This window comes from Amphiura filiformis, chromosome 3, assembly GCF_039555335.1.
Source record: "Amphiura filiformis chromosome 3, Afil_fr2py, whole genome shotgun sequence".
NCBI lineage: Eukaryota > Metazoa > Echinodermata > Ophiuroidea > Amphilepidida > Amphiuridae > Amphiura > Amphiura filiformis.
Genome location: NC_092630.1, coordinates 62661577 through 62676454, shown reverse-complemented (window position 1 = coordinate 62676454; position 14878 = coordinate 62661577). Strand labels below are relative to the sequence as shown.

At 38.0% G+C, this 14878-nt stretch overlaps 2 protein-coding genes across 2 annotated transcripts in view; one reads left to right on the top strand and one right to left on the bottom strand.

The window, feature by feature from the left end:
• Positions 1-6283, top strand: part of LOC140148908 (G-patch domain and KOW motifs-containing protein-like) — a 28990-nt gene extending 22707 nt beyond the window's left edge. Inside the window, exon 10 of the mRNA XM_072171009.1 lies at positions 2116-6283. Within this exon, the coding sequence (XP_072027110.1) occupies positions 2116-2256 (141 nt within the window). The 3' untranslated portion in view covers positions 2257-6283. The remainder of the gene's footprint in view (positions 1-2115) is intronic.
• On the bottom strand, positions 6039-12575 carry LOC140148910 (meiosis expressed gene 1 protein homolog). Its single transcript, XM_072171011.1, has 3 exons — positions 12423-12575; positions 9004-9154; positions 6039-7957 (listed from the first exon to the last, which is right to left on the bottom strand). The coding sequence occupies exons 2-3, from the start codon at positions 9142-9144 to the stop codon at positions 7826-7828; spliced, it is 273 nt and encodes a 90-aa protein (XP_072027112.1). The 5' UTR covers positions 9145-9154; positions 12423-12575; the 3' UTR covers positions 6039-7825.
• Positions 12576-14878: the final 2303 nt, after the last annotated feature.

Genomic DNA, 14878 nt, shown 5'->3' with positions numbered 1-14878 from the left:
GACGTCACCCTGTGACGTCATTTGGCGAGGTAGAGTTCGGATGGTTCTGTCCCAGGCGTGTGAGAGGTTGTTTCTGAGTCCTCCACCACGGTTGAGGGATGGTTGTTCTGCTCGCACCCAGATGGCTTCTTTAACTCCCTGTTCGTACCACCGTGCTTCGCGGTCGAGGACTTTGACGTCCTCTAGGCCCACCTGGTGTTTGCCGGCTTTTAGGTGAGTGTAAACCGCTGATTCTGCAGGCCCCGAACTAGAGCGTTGATGTTGCTGTAGCCGTTTCTTAAGTGGTTGGGATGTTTCTCCAATGTAAGTGTCAGTACAGTTGAAACTCTCCGTGCACTGAATACCATATACAAGTCTACTCTGCCTGCCTTTGGGTTGCTTGTCCTTGGGGTGGACTAAGGCTTGGCGTATGGTATTGACTGGTTTGAAGTGAGTTGTGATATTATACTCTCTGAATATGCGCTTAAGTTTCTCTGATAAATCACCGTGGTAAGGACGGTGGTACGAACGGGGAGTTAAAGAAGCCATCTGGGTGCGAGCAGAACAACCATCCCTCAACCGTGGTGGAGGACTCAGAAACAACCTCTCACACGCCTGGGACAGAACCATCCGAACTCTACCTTGCCAAATGACGTCTCAGGGTGACGTCATCGGGACTCAAGGTGTTTAACATCACAACCCAGCTGAAGGTCAGTGGTACTGACCGCAAGGTTGGTTGCTCCAAGGTATGTGGATTAATCTGGTTGAATAGATTGAAATCATTCTCTCATTGTATGATTCCCAGATGATTGAGAGTATTCAGAACTCATTGTGTAATATGTTTGTTTAGAACTGCGCCCATCGGAAATGATGTTAAACAGTGCCCTGGTCCCTGTGGGGATATATGTGATTTTCTGTTAGAGATTTTCTATCCAAACCATCCATCGGAAGTGCGACATTTGATTTCATAAAAATCATAATATGGAATTAAGAGAAGATACATCATGGCTACCAGGGTTCCCGTTAAGGTTTTAAAAATGTGCGTCCGTAATGACGCAAGTTTGCTGACGAGGTTGCAAAAACTTGCGTCCAGACAGATTTTTGTGCGTCCATCTGAAATTCACGATTATGACGATACACACATACCCCGGGTCTACACCTCATCAAATGTTGATTGTTAAAAAAAAATAAAAGTGCATTTTCGCTGTGACATTCCATCTCCATTCGCTATGGTAATTTTTCTCATTTCTGTGTCAGTTTTGGTTGAAGGTGGTCAAAAACAGGTGCAAAAACATGAGCAAAGTCTGTCAATCTGGAACAAATTTTCGTTCGTAATTTTACTTCCGCATTTCTTTTTTTAAATTAACGTGCTGTTGATGCTACAAAGCTAAAACTAGTGCGCTGCCACAAATAATACGAAAAAGGGTCATCATTTGAATTTTGTCTTTAAAATTGCTTTTATTCAACGTAACAATAATACTAATAAAGGAAACCAAGATTATTTATGAGAAAATAAACTTAAAATATTAAAAATTGAATATTGTCAGGTTGTGATAAATAATTAAATAAAGATTAACTGCACGTTTATAGCGGCACGTGTTCAGCTTGTAAACAAATCAATCGGGACTTCCCCAGGCCATCAAACAACGATCGTTAGGAAAGCATGCAAAAAGGGCACGATTTCCTGACGTTGCATTTACAAATATTGCAGAATTTACTTCAATTCTTAGCAGGTGGGTCAAAATTTTGGGGCTTTTATTATCTTAAAAATATAAAAGAATACAAATTTCTTATTTTTATCATCAATTAATGATAAAATTTCGAAGTTTTGTCTGCGTCCACAATGGACGCAAAATACTTGATTAGCCATGTGAACTTGCGTCCCAAATTTGTAAAATACGCGCCTGGACGCAATGACGACACTAACGGGAAGCCTGATGGCTACCATGTATGTTGAGCAACTCTCACATTTATGCAATGAAATGCAAGCTTATGATCTTCAACTATTTCTGTTAAAATACGCACAAATAGCATTGAATTATTATAGTTTGGTAGGTACATTTTCTACTTTAAAAAAAATTAAAACCCCACTCACAGGCCTGTATAGTAACACAATAATTTTTTTAAATTTTACAGCTTGGAACTGTGTTAAAAAGAGACAAAACCAATTGCAAAGCTGCCATTCAACTCCTACAACACAGAGATCAGATCTTGAAACAGGATTACAATGACATATGTGAATATGTAGGGGATATACAAGCCCATGAAGACTACTGAAGTGAATTTGGACTGGATTACAATGACATATGTGACTATGTGAGAAATATACTTGTAGCCCATGAAGATTATTGAAGTGAATTTGGGCTGGATTACAATGACATATGTGAATATGTGGGAGATATACAAGCCCATGAAGACTACTGAAGTGAATTTGGACTGGATTAGAATGACTGTGACATATGTGGGGGATATTCAAGCCCATGAAGACCACTGAAGTGAATTTAGACTGGATTACAATGACATATATGGTGGGAGATATTCAAGCCCATATGAAGACTACCAAAGTGAATGAACAATGTGAACAATAAATTTTTGTTAGAGCTGAAATTGTTTTATAATTTGTTCAGAGTGTATGGATCATGAATACATGTACTGAGCATGCATGGTGGGTTACCAACTATGCACATGGCTTTTAGAAAGGGTGGGTTTGAAGGGTCCACAAAATGCCTTAATGGGTGGGTTTGAAAAATTTCTGGTTAAACTGCATGTCCAAATATAAAGTGTGGTCACTGATAAATAGGGTGTGTTTAGAAATCAACAATTGCAATCTCAAACCTTACTGTAATTTCTGATTGAATGACACTAAATGAAACACACAAAAAATATTGAAATCCCATTCTGTTTGGTCATCTAAAACTTCAAGATGTAAATTCTCTTTGGATGCAAATCTGCACCTCCTGGATCACCATAACCACTTATATCTATGATCAGTAATCATGCTTAGAAAGGGTGGGTTTCGGAGTTTTGGTATAAAGGGTATAAAATAAAAAGGGTGGGTTTGAAATAAAAAGGGTGGGTTTGTATCACCACTGCCAACTATGATATGTGCACGATATCACTCATGGAAGCCCTGTAAAAGTGGTTTGAAATATGTGATGCGATCAAGCAAAATCAGTCGAACTCTGAAATATTAAATTTTCAGTTTCTTATAGGTTAGTAAAAAGCATTTACAAAGCTGCATTTTACAGAAAGCCCCAATGAAATTGAACAACCAGTTCCAAAGATATGAGCAATTAAAGAGTTTCCAAAACAACAGGAAACAAAAGGAAATATTTCCTTTGTATAGCTATATCTCAAAATCAATATTTCCGAGTTCCGACTGATTTGGTTGATCGCATCACATATGTGCTTGAATGATTGCATTGTGGGAGAATTTGAAGTGTGTTGTGCTCAAGCCTGGAAACAAGCAGGCGCCGAGCGATTTTTACCCTACGGTTACCAAGTTTTGACGCCTGGATCCAACCTGAATGACATGCCCAGGCGCCAGATAAAATCTGTATTTTGCGCCCGGTATATGACCAGTATTGCTCCATTTTGATAAGTTCAGTGCTCAGGAAATGGCCCAGTAAAACTTTGTCAGGCAAGCTCATTTCCACTCAAAATATTGGCCATATCCAATGTATTTTCAACAAAATGCAGTGCCAAATCTTATCTTTTACCTAATATTTCACCAATTTTCCTTGATATTTGCCTTCAGGGCTCATAATTTTGGCAGTATTTTGCCTTGTTTTCTGGTTAGGTGATCACGATAATCGCGATCATGGAGGCGGCCATCTTGAATTTTGCCGACATTGTTTCTAGATCTATATTTTTTTACAATTTTCCTAAAATCATGAAGAAAAAAATAAAATAAAATAAAATAAATTTAAATGAAATTAATTGAAATAGAATAGAGTCCTGATTTTAGTCAATAGATTTACATAAAAATAAAATTCACTAGAAAATTACAGGACCAGGAGCCGCTTTTTCAAATGCTTGGCTCCTGGTTCAGACCGACTTATTTCCAGGCCTGGAACTTGTGCTGATAATGGTAACTGGTACTTGAGCAAATATTTGTAATGCTCAAGCTTTATACAGACGCAAAGTATCGTTCATTATTATATATATCATCCTTCTGAGTGATACAATAAATCCGCATAGTGTCTACGGAGTACCTGGATGACTACAATATTTTTAAAAATCTGATCGGCATCACACACTCAGTGCCACACCATTGATGTTTTTCAGCCTGCCCAAAATGCCATCAAATGTTATTCATGTATTTTCAGCTACAGGTGTTTGGAAATTAATTAACCTATTTTCTCAGTAAGTTTAAAAATGAAACTACATGTATTTTGACTGTTGAAATTACCCTGCCGGGCCTATGATTTCATTAAAAAATTCCGGAAGGATTTTAAAAGCATCTTGATAAAGCGTTTAATTTTAACTCTGAATTCATCACCATCATTGCACTTTTAGCAGAATTGATAAAGCGATGTGCTCCCTTAGCCTCCCTGTAGAGTGGGATACAGAGATATTACAACAAGGCAAGAATGTCGTAATTTATATTGAAATGCTAAGGCGCTTATGGGGATTCTTGTATTCTGTCGGTAATTTTTTTAAACCACCTGCTCTTTGGGAAATTATGATGAATTGATTGTTTCCTCTTGTCTGGTACACAGAAGCAGGTTGCCAGGGAAAACACAATTGAGGAATGTCTTGATTTATTATAGCAGCAAACTAAGATGAAGTGGATAATTATGACAATATGAATTGGAACTGGCAGTTGTTTACCAACCACTTCAGACTCACTGCAAGGGTGAAAATAGGAGCTTTTCTACCAGGACTCAGTTTGGGAAAAAAGTAAGTCCTGGTTTACCTAAATTTAGTGGGAACCAGGACTCACTTCAGTTTAAACAGGACTTATCGGTACTTTTAATTGTTTTAGTAAAAGTCCGAATTTAAGCGAAAATGGTCCAATATCCAATGGTACAGTTCAACTCCTTTCAACAATAATAGCTCAAATTCTGACCTCGCATTGCAGAGAAACCCCATCTTTGTTTGCTTGTTTAACCAGTCGGTGCGGGTGGACACACACTTGGGTCCTGAATAACTCCTGATGGGACGAGGCTCAAGCAAAATGCTCAAGCCAGGCTTATATAAGCATGCTGGTCTATTGGGTATCTTTATGTAAAGACTGTATGGTGACAGGCTATGGATCAGGATAAAAGGTGTAGCCTGGTGGTGTGATGTGTAATCTCAATGTGCTACAGTAGGTAATTATTGGGCCTGAAACAAGGCCTGTTACAGTAACCCACCTATTTTCATTATTATGTTTTGATGAATCCAGGTGTATGAAAATATTGGATCCAACACATAATAATGATAAAATTGGATGCTTTACGCCCCAATATTTATTGGTCTCGCTATGAGTTTTAAAATATGGACTCGACTAAGTCTCGTCAATATTTTAAAACTCATAGCTCAACCAATAGACAAATCCAACGAGCCAAGTGATGGTCAGAATTTAGTCGGCCATGACTGGGTCCCTGGCACACCAAACTGGTGTTGTGACTGACTGCCCAATTGGGTGGATTAAAGCCGCTTAAAAATCGATGTTATGTTGTATTGTGTTGTAAACTTTCATCATTCTATTGTCTACATGTAACACGGGTGATGAAATGCAGTTTAAAATCCCCACCAAGGACGCATCATTTCATATTTTAGGTGGGATATACCCAACGGGGACCCAGCTATGGCCGTCATTGAGGTGTAGGAATGCGTGAAATTGGATTTGTCTATGGGCTCAATCGATCCAATTTTATATCACCCTTATGACCACTTGTATTTAAATGGATGTCATGTGTACATTTATAAACAGTAAGGCATGAAATATTTATGTATTTTTATACTAGTACAGAATTAATAAATGTAACCATTTTACTAAAAAGTGCATTGTAAAAGTAAACTACTATTTCATTCTATTTGTCAAAAGAAGTCAGAATCTGAAGCAAAGGGAATATTTTGTTAAATTGTTTTTCATTTATTTTTCATTAAATATATACATAAACATTTTATACACTTTATAATTCCCATTTACATGTTATTATCAGCCAAATGTCCTTCACTTTTAATAAAATTCACCTTTTTCCGGTATACCCGAAGCCTGTGCAAATGAATTTGCAATATTTGTGACATTGATGCATACATCCATTTGTCACCAGTGCTGTACAATGCAAAAACTGATTGAGGAGCCAATTGCCCCTAACTTTATATATTTAGGCGCTCAAATTTTGCTCCCAATAAACAAAACTTGATGCCATCTTGAGTACTTAAAAACAATCAAAACTTTTGATCTATGATATCATATTTGCTGGTAAGAAAAGCTTCCAACAGTTGGTCGCCATTGGTGCCAGGAATTGAAGGTTTAGTCGCATCAGAAAAAAATCTAGTCCCCAATGCGACTAAAATGGTCGTGCCGTACAGCACTGTTTTCATTGTCTTTCCAAGATCAACTTGCTTCCTTTTGTTAAAGGCTGTCAGGAATTGGTGTATTGAATAGTCGCAGCTTAAAAGTAGTTGTACATATTGTTTTGAAGGTGATCAGTTATTCCACAAAATGTTTTTTGGAGAATTAATATTCCAGTCCCGGTCAAACCATTTGGAACTTTTTAAAACGCCCATAAATTCGAAACCTTACAATGATGCATTTTATGTCTTTTTTCAGATTTTTTTTTAGATTGGGCACTGATTGAATACATTTATGGTTTATTTAATACTTCTCTGACTTTGGTAAGTGTACATGTGAAACAGAACTTCTAATATTTCAAGCTATTGCAACAAAAGCTTGAAAAATGAGAATCAAATTAACTAGTAATACTGAGTGTATAACACTAGGTGTGTGGAAGAGTTTAAGGAAAAGCAATTTTGATTCTTGCAAAGTATATTTAGGAAGATCGTTGCAAGACCAAATTTGCTGTCCTGAGCCCCGCTTTATGTAAATAAGGTATAAAGCATGAATTGTTACAAACAATCACACAATTTGTTTCATTCTACACGAAATCCACCCGGTGGAAGATTTTGGATTTTTCCACTTGGGGAGTATAGAATTAGCACATTAACCAACTATTTTTGAAACTCACCCTCCCTCTGTAGAAGATTCAGGTTGAATATTTCTCGGAGGGTGTATGAAATTCAAATACATGTAGAACTGTCTAATATGCTAATTCCGTTCGAAGTTCATACTCCCCTGTAAAAGATACTTCCGAAATCTTCACGGTAGTGTGGATTTTAGATGAAAGAGCCCAATGCAACTATGTGATACTAAGTGATGACGGCTGATCTACATTTGACACAAAATAAACAGTGAGCAGCCATATTTATGCATAGAATATTTAAGTCTAAACTCATACAAAATATATTTCAATCTACAGAAACAGTAAACAAGTGATTAACTCACCACTGAAATTTAAATCACAAAGAAAAAAAATTCAAAAATGATAATAAAATAAAATAAACAAAACAAACTGGTTTGTCAGAATCTCTGACGTGAAAAATTATACTCTCAAACGTTCCATCCCATCAAATTAGGTCACTGGTGGCTATGCTACACATGTAGGACTGGAGTGCTGATCAAACACATTTCATCATAAATGTTCAATCAATTCTGGTACATACATTTGCAACAGGTATACAGTTTCAAGCCAAAAAGGCACATAATTATTTTGAGATGATGAAATTGTACATGAAATTGTAGTGATCAAAAGAATCACTACAGAAGTTCTTTGGTTGCATGTCAGTGTTCACTTCAGTACATATATAATTTGCACTTGTTGACATCTTTATCTGCGCACTCACTGCGTTTGTCGAAATAGTAGAAGCACTTGTCTTGCTTACGTTGTAATTTCTTCACATAGCCATTTTGTTGCCATCTATCAGGCTGTAAAAAAAAACAAGGAAAAAAAAGACGGATTAATATTAACTAGCCTACTATATATAATAGTCTGTATACCTTTCCCGAGTCAGTAATTTAGATATTGTTTTTTATTGAATCTCTAAATGTGACCATCCTCCACAACTGAGCCCGGATGTCGCCAGTGCCACTATTGAGATATGCTCCATTGAATTTAACAATAAACAATAGGAAACAAAGGATTTATTGACTGTTTTATTGATTTTTCACTAAATGTCAAGTACTATAGACATGATATACATCATTTTAAAGCTAATTTCAAACAGAATATTTTGGTTGAATATCTCAAAAATGATGATTGGCGACTTCAGGGCTCAGTTGTGCTGGATGGTCACAAATGTAATGATGAGAAGTATATAAATACATTTTCAGAAAGGAAATGATGCAAGGAATCCAACTAGCATTCCTGCAAAAATTTAGAGAAAATCTAAAAATTGGATTTCACATTACTGACTCGAGGAAGGTATACGGACTATAAAATCAAATCAGAGACCGGTGCAATCAGTTTTGATTGACTTGACCAGTGGCAGCACCATGGGGGGGGGGGGGAACAAAGCCCCAGTCAGAACTGTTTTCCCCTAGTAAAAACCCAAAATTGCTCAAATTGCCCTGCCTGATATTCACTTTCCTCCCCCAATTCACTCTTTGATTCACCCAAATCTGCATATATGAGAATCCGGAGCGATTGCCGAATAGGGTGCAACTCTACTACTACTAGTCTTATTACAAGACTGCCCTACCCCATAAACTCCATAAACAAGGACTGGACTCAAGTCTAGCAAGTTGCACCCTATTCGGTAATTGTATATAATGTGCAATGAAACTGAGATAAAGGTAAAGATATGCAGTAAAAAACAATAAAATACATAAGAAAATAGACATAAAAAACTTCATAACTTTAGAACCAAGTATGCTAGACCTTTGGTGTTTTCAGTAAATGATAGCCTGTTGTATGTATAAATGTAATAATTACAGTAACTCAATTCTAGCCAAGTTGTTCTTCAGATACTCACATCTTGACCTTTGATATGTTGGTATTCTTTAATATCTCTATAACCAGCCACTTGAAATCTATAAGCTTCCTCTACTTCCTCTGACCAATGTTTAGGCCTTGACATTGATTTGGGTTGGGCTACTGCTGCTGCTGCTGCCATTTTCTATTTCCTGAGGAAAAAAAGAAAGGAAATGGTCAAATGGATTAAAAAATGCATGAAACACTGGTGGGCCTATTTAAATTTAAAATTATATGCCTAGATGTTTGAAGCACTATTATAGGTGTATATCATGTACTTTGTGCTTTTTTGTCAATTTAAAACTCTCTATTAGCATTACATGTATGCCTGGCAGACCTCAATTTTAAATTTTTGGTGCACCCATTTTCAAGGTCACTGGGTAAAGACAAAGAAGGGCACCAAGGCCAACAAGTGATGAAGAATGCCTTGAAAAGTTGAAGTCAGGGCTGTCAACTTTTTGGAATTGCTTGGCGTGAGACAGAGGCGTACCGGGATTTGCCGACTCAAATGTTCATTTTGAACATGATAACTTGAGCCACGGCACTTTCGAGAATGTGAAAAGGGGGGGGTTGGAACAACAAAGGATTCATGACAATGCGTGAGATTTTACTAATTTTTCAGCTCTTTGCGTGAGACCGTGAGGAAGTGACCGAATGCGTGAGACTCACGGCCAATGCGTGAGAGTTGACAGCCCTGGTTGAAGTTGACAAAGATATGGGGGCATGCAAGCAATAACATTCATTGATTTTGTAAAATACAACTTTGTGACACAAAATTGGTGCCTCCCGAAACATATTTAATACTGACGACGAGAAATAGTCTGCTCACCAGGCACTCAATACTGCGCTTCGGGTGGGTGCGTGGACCAGGCATTGGGATCAAATTTCACAATGGCGCAATGTGAAAACTCAAGTTCGCAACCATAATTTGAATGGTTTCTGCTTTAATTTCCATCACATTGAAAAAAGACACTTGATCACAGCAGTCAGGAATTTGTTCATTATTTTTAAACTGAGTGTACACATCAGCTCAGAGGATCTAGAACGAGGAGAAGACCAAACAGCAGAAGCAGAAAATCTAGACTGTGCCACTGTTAAATGGGCATCATTCAGACTTTCACTTTTGACTCTGAAGAAATACATGTGCTCTGCAACTCCTCAGAAGAGGTCACCTGTCACCCACAGAGGATATATAGTAGTGGGTACGCACAAGGATTTGCTATAGGAGAGAGCGGACTTGGGTTATTTTTAGCAAATTTCCCTGGCAACTTGCAGCTTAAAAACAAAACATTCCAAGCACATACTTGGCGCAAACTCGCAAAGTGTAACGCTTGCGCTGCGCTGTGTGCGCACGTACCAGTGACCTAATTTGATTGATCTGCGCCAGTTGTTTCACTGGCATGACGTAGCTCCGTCCCGGCCTATAAGTTTTGGTCTCTTGGAGATCATAATGAGCATTCTGTTACTTGGGTCTTGATTGTTTCATGACTTGCTATGTTCTGGTATAGGGCGCTTGCACGAAAGGTTGATAAAAATGACCTGCATTGAGAGTCACTCAAGTGTGGTGGAGGACAAACAAACTATTATCATCCTCTGTGAATCCTTGGCGCATCATTCAAACCCATGCTTTATTGCTTTGTAAGGAATATTAGCACTCTGTTGGTGATATTTCAATTTCATGTGCTCCAATATCGTTGTTGTGCTTCTAGGGCTAGTGACCTGTGGCGTGCATATGAAACCTCTGATAGTTTCCATTCAGCAATGGTACGTACGTGGAAAAAATGACTGATTATACATGTTGAAGCAGTCCTTTCGATGCATGGATGGAGGGTTGTATTGCTGTATGGAACCAGACATAGGATGGTTGAGAATTGACCAATGCAATGGCATTGTGTCTTTTTGTGACGCCCTGGGTTGATAATGGTTTATATGACTGTGAGAATTTCGGGTGCATGGGTAAAAATAAAAAATAAAGAACCCACAGGATAATGTAGTAGATGTAAAAAAGTACACAAGCAGCAAGCTGGAGCTGGTATTCCATGCGCTTACAAGGGCTTATCCCGGGGGGTTCCCTCCCATGGCCTGTACACCATCCCCCGGCACCATCCGCCGATCCGCGATAATAAAAACGCGTAAAAAGGGTAGTTTTTCGTGGGTAGGCACGATACGCGTGTATAGCCTAGGGACAAAGGGTGTCAAAAACATGAAAAATTGGAAAAAAGTGTAGCAAAATTACAATTGATGAATTAGGGAAATATGTATCGTTTTAGCCTTAGGTTAAATCCTTGTTTAGGGTGCTTTTCAAAAGTTGATTATCGCAGACGCAGGGTGTACAAGCCACAATGGGAGTGACCCCCCCCCCGGATTAATCCATCATCAGCTGAGGACTAATCCCTCGACGCCTTCAAGATTGCGCTGGGTGAGGGATCATCTCCTGATGTAGCTCCGCACCATCCAGTTATTAACCTGCACTGTAAATCTGTAATATTTCGCACCTGTCTTCAATTTTCTGTTCAAGTTGTTTCTACCCATACATATTTGAGGCTGCACTTTGATGTGGTCTATAATTTGGTTCACCTCAAGTTTGGTAGTGACGTAGGTGCGTATTTTGCTCGCCACACTATCGAATCGCGCACGTAAAGTTAAAAGCGCTGAGTGTCCACGCACGCTTACACGGTCACTGCCCAACCGTATAATGCATTGACATCACTACCGAACTTGAGCCTTTGAGGTGAACCAAATTATAAAAGAAAAGATCGCCAAAAGGGAAGGATAGTTCACCCACAGAATTAGAGAAGGAGAACCGGGACTCCCTATACCGCCGCGTACAATCGCGCCGTCAGCTACCTATGGGGAGAAAATTGGGGGTATTCGAAAACAATTCTGCGTCTCATCTGAAGCGTCTTGGACTTGGTACTCGCGTGCAGGTCGAAACATGTGCGTCTCACAAATGCGCCCATCATCCATGTCGCGCTTGCATGACAACGAATGCCTCGAGCGCATTCCGAGGGAATCCGAAAACCCCCAATTTTTGCTCCAAGATGCCGGTCGAGTCCTGATTCTCTGGTTTAATTTAATTCTGTGAGTTCATCACGTAAACTTGTAATATTGTATGGCTCAAAAATCGGACCGCTCGCCAATAACAGATAGTATCAGTCTAGTTTGTGAATGAGGACATCGTATATGTTCCTTGTTGTAGTTGTACTAGGCGAAGGAAGGAAGGAAGTCGCATGCCCATCTAACGTATATAACATCATGAACGTAACTCAGAACATATCATGATATGCCAATACAAAATCCGAATTCAAAATACATTTTAATAATTTGTCACGTTGTGCCGGTTGTGGTCCCGGGTTGTGGTCAATCAAATCCAGGACCAGTCTTGAAAAAGAAATCTTATAGTACGCATGAAATTCTTACCTATTCAGATTGTAGGAGCGCCTCAAATTGTAGTCACTCGTCACTTTATTTGACTGCAATGATATTTTGAATGATTCGTTATCAATTATCATTCGTTCGGTCGGACGCCAGCTGGTTGCCGGGTGTTGTTTTGGTCTGTTGCCTGGGACGATAAAGTTAAAGTTTATTATACACCATCGCTGAGCGATTAGTATTTGACCAATAAGGTAGCACGCTTTTCACAACGCAACAAATGGCGCTCTACCTCATTGGCTAAAAACTGATCGCTATCGCCCAGCGATGTAGTATAAATTTAGATTATGCCGGTTTCCGCACACTAAACCGAGTTAAAACTTGGGATCAAATCCCGGGGTCAAACGACAAACGCACAAGTCGCAAATGGTTCAACTTTGAAATCTGGTAAATGTTTGAAAGTCATATACTCTGCATAGGCCTAATTATGCAAACGTCTTGCGAATTTTCACCAGGCACATGATCAAATCATAGTTTTATTTTAAGAATGATGATGATTTTATGGGTTATAACTCGGGATTATAACATGTCCTTGAACACGGGAATGTTTTTCAAGTTAGATTACTTTCCCGTAATTTCCCGTGTACGCGTTAACCATACCCCCCCCCCCCCATGCCCGGCCCAATCACGCAAGGGTACCGTGCATTGTACACAATAAAATGTGAATGTCCATGCAAATGCAAGCAGCATGGCATGGTCCATCTCATTTTCATGATCATCATAAGGCCGAGTAAAAAAAAACCATGTTTCTCGTCCGCGCCCTCCTCATTTTTTGAAGATTTTTCAAATTTCTTTTTATTTTGTAAACTTTCAGTTATAACTTGTAGAAAAAGATGTTCAGAAGTTGAAACTTATTTTACGGCTTTGTAAATGCATAATACATCATTTAAGAAGAGTTTTGTGATCACTAGAGGGGTCTCCCTCTCAAAACAATAAAATAAAAAGGGCCTCCTCCTTTTTCTCAGATATCAATCTGTATGTTGAATACCCGAAACATGGTGCCAAATATTTAGCGTCATTTTCCAATAAAAAATAAAAAGCCCCTCATTCTCCTAATTTTTAAAAACCCGGACGAGAAACATGTTTTTATTTTTACTTGGCCTAATCATGAAATTGATTATAATAATAATTCCAGTTACATTAGGCCAAGGAAAAAAAATACCAGTTGATAAAAGAGAAGCGTAGATTTTTTTTACAAACGTGCAAACCCTGCATGCTTTTATAAAATTCTTAGTTTTAGTGACACAAGCAAACCAAAATGTGAAACACACATACACACACCCACACCCCCACACACAAATTAAAAAAAGGAGAAAAAAAAGAAAGAAAAAAGGTAGGCCTATGCCTAAAATAAAACCACACTTTACAAAAAAAAAGATAGGCCTATGTCTGAAATAAAGTAAATAACAAGATTCAAGATTTATTTATTTGATATTCATCTATGAAAATTTCAGAATGAAAAAGAAAGCGGACGGGGGCCATCATACTCCTATTTTGTCAGCAAATGGCTCTATTATTGGGTCCCGTTTCGCGTCGGGTAGCTTTGGGGTTTCAGTCCTTCCCGAGTCAAAAAGTCAGTTAGGCCTAGGCCTATTCATATTTGTTTGTTTCTTGCATGGCATTATTTTAAGGATGGTCTTAAGGGATCTAAAATGAGCGTTTATTGCGTTTCGACAGTATTTTTTGTGGGACATGCGAGCACCTCAGACCTATCGAATTGCATTCTGAATACGAAGCATGTCTTTCTGATATCAAATAATTTTCGTTTTTTGAAAATCACAATATAATACAAATTTTATGACAAATTATAAAAATTTGATATTTTTCAAATTTTGATATATAACAGTACTCGAAGTAAATTATATAAATCTAATGATATATTCTTAAAATGTATGTAGCAGGGAGGAAAAGCCGACGGTCAATTGAAAATTTTGACCTTTCATATTGAAGATATGGATTTTTTTTCCCAAAAAGACCTATTTTTTTGTGTTTTGGGAAAAAAATCCATATCTTCAATACGAAAGGTCAAAATTTTCAATTGATCGTCGGCTTTTCATCCCACCTACATACACTTTAAGTATAAATCATCAGATTTATAAAGTTTACTTCAAGTACTGTTAAATATCAAAATATCAATTTTAATGATTTGCCATAAAATGTGTATTAAATTGCGAATTTCAAAAATCAAAATTATTTGATATCAGAATGACATTCTTCGTATTCAGAATGCAATTCGATATGTCTGATGTGCTCTAATGTCCCACAATAAATACTGTCCTAACGTTCATACCCCAGCCCTTAAGGAATCGGATAACAACGTTTTACGTTTGCACAGTTTTTTTGTGGGATCTGAGCACAACAGACACACTAAATTGCATTCTGAAAACCGGCGGGGATGTCCTGATGATATCAAATAATTTTGATTATCTATTTTATTCTTTTTT

Coding starts and splice junctions, on each gene's coding strand:
- LOC140148910 (XM_072171011.1), bottom strand. CDS start 9,144: ATGGCAGCAGCAGCAGCAGTAGCCCAACCCAAATCAATGTCAAGGCCT. Junction 7,958..9,003: donor AACATATCAAAGGTCAAGAT/GTGAGTATCTGA, acceptor TTTTTTTTACAG/CCTGATAGATGGCAACAAAA.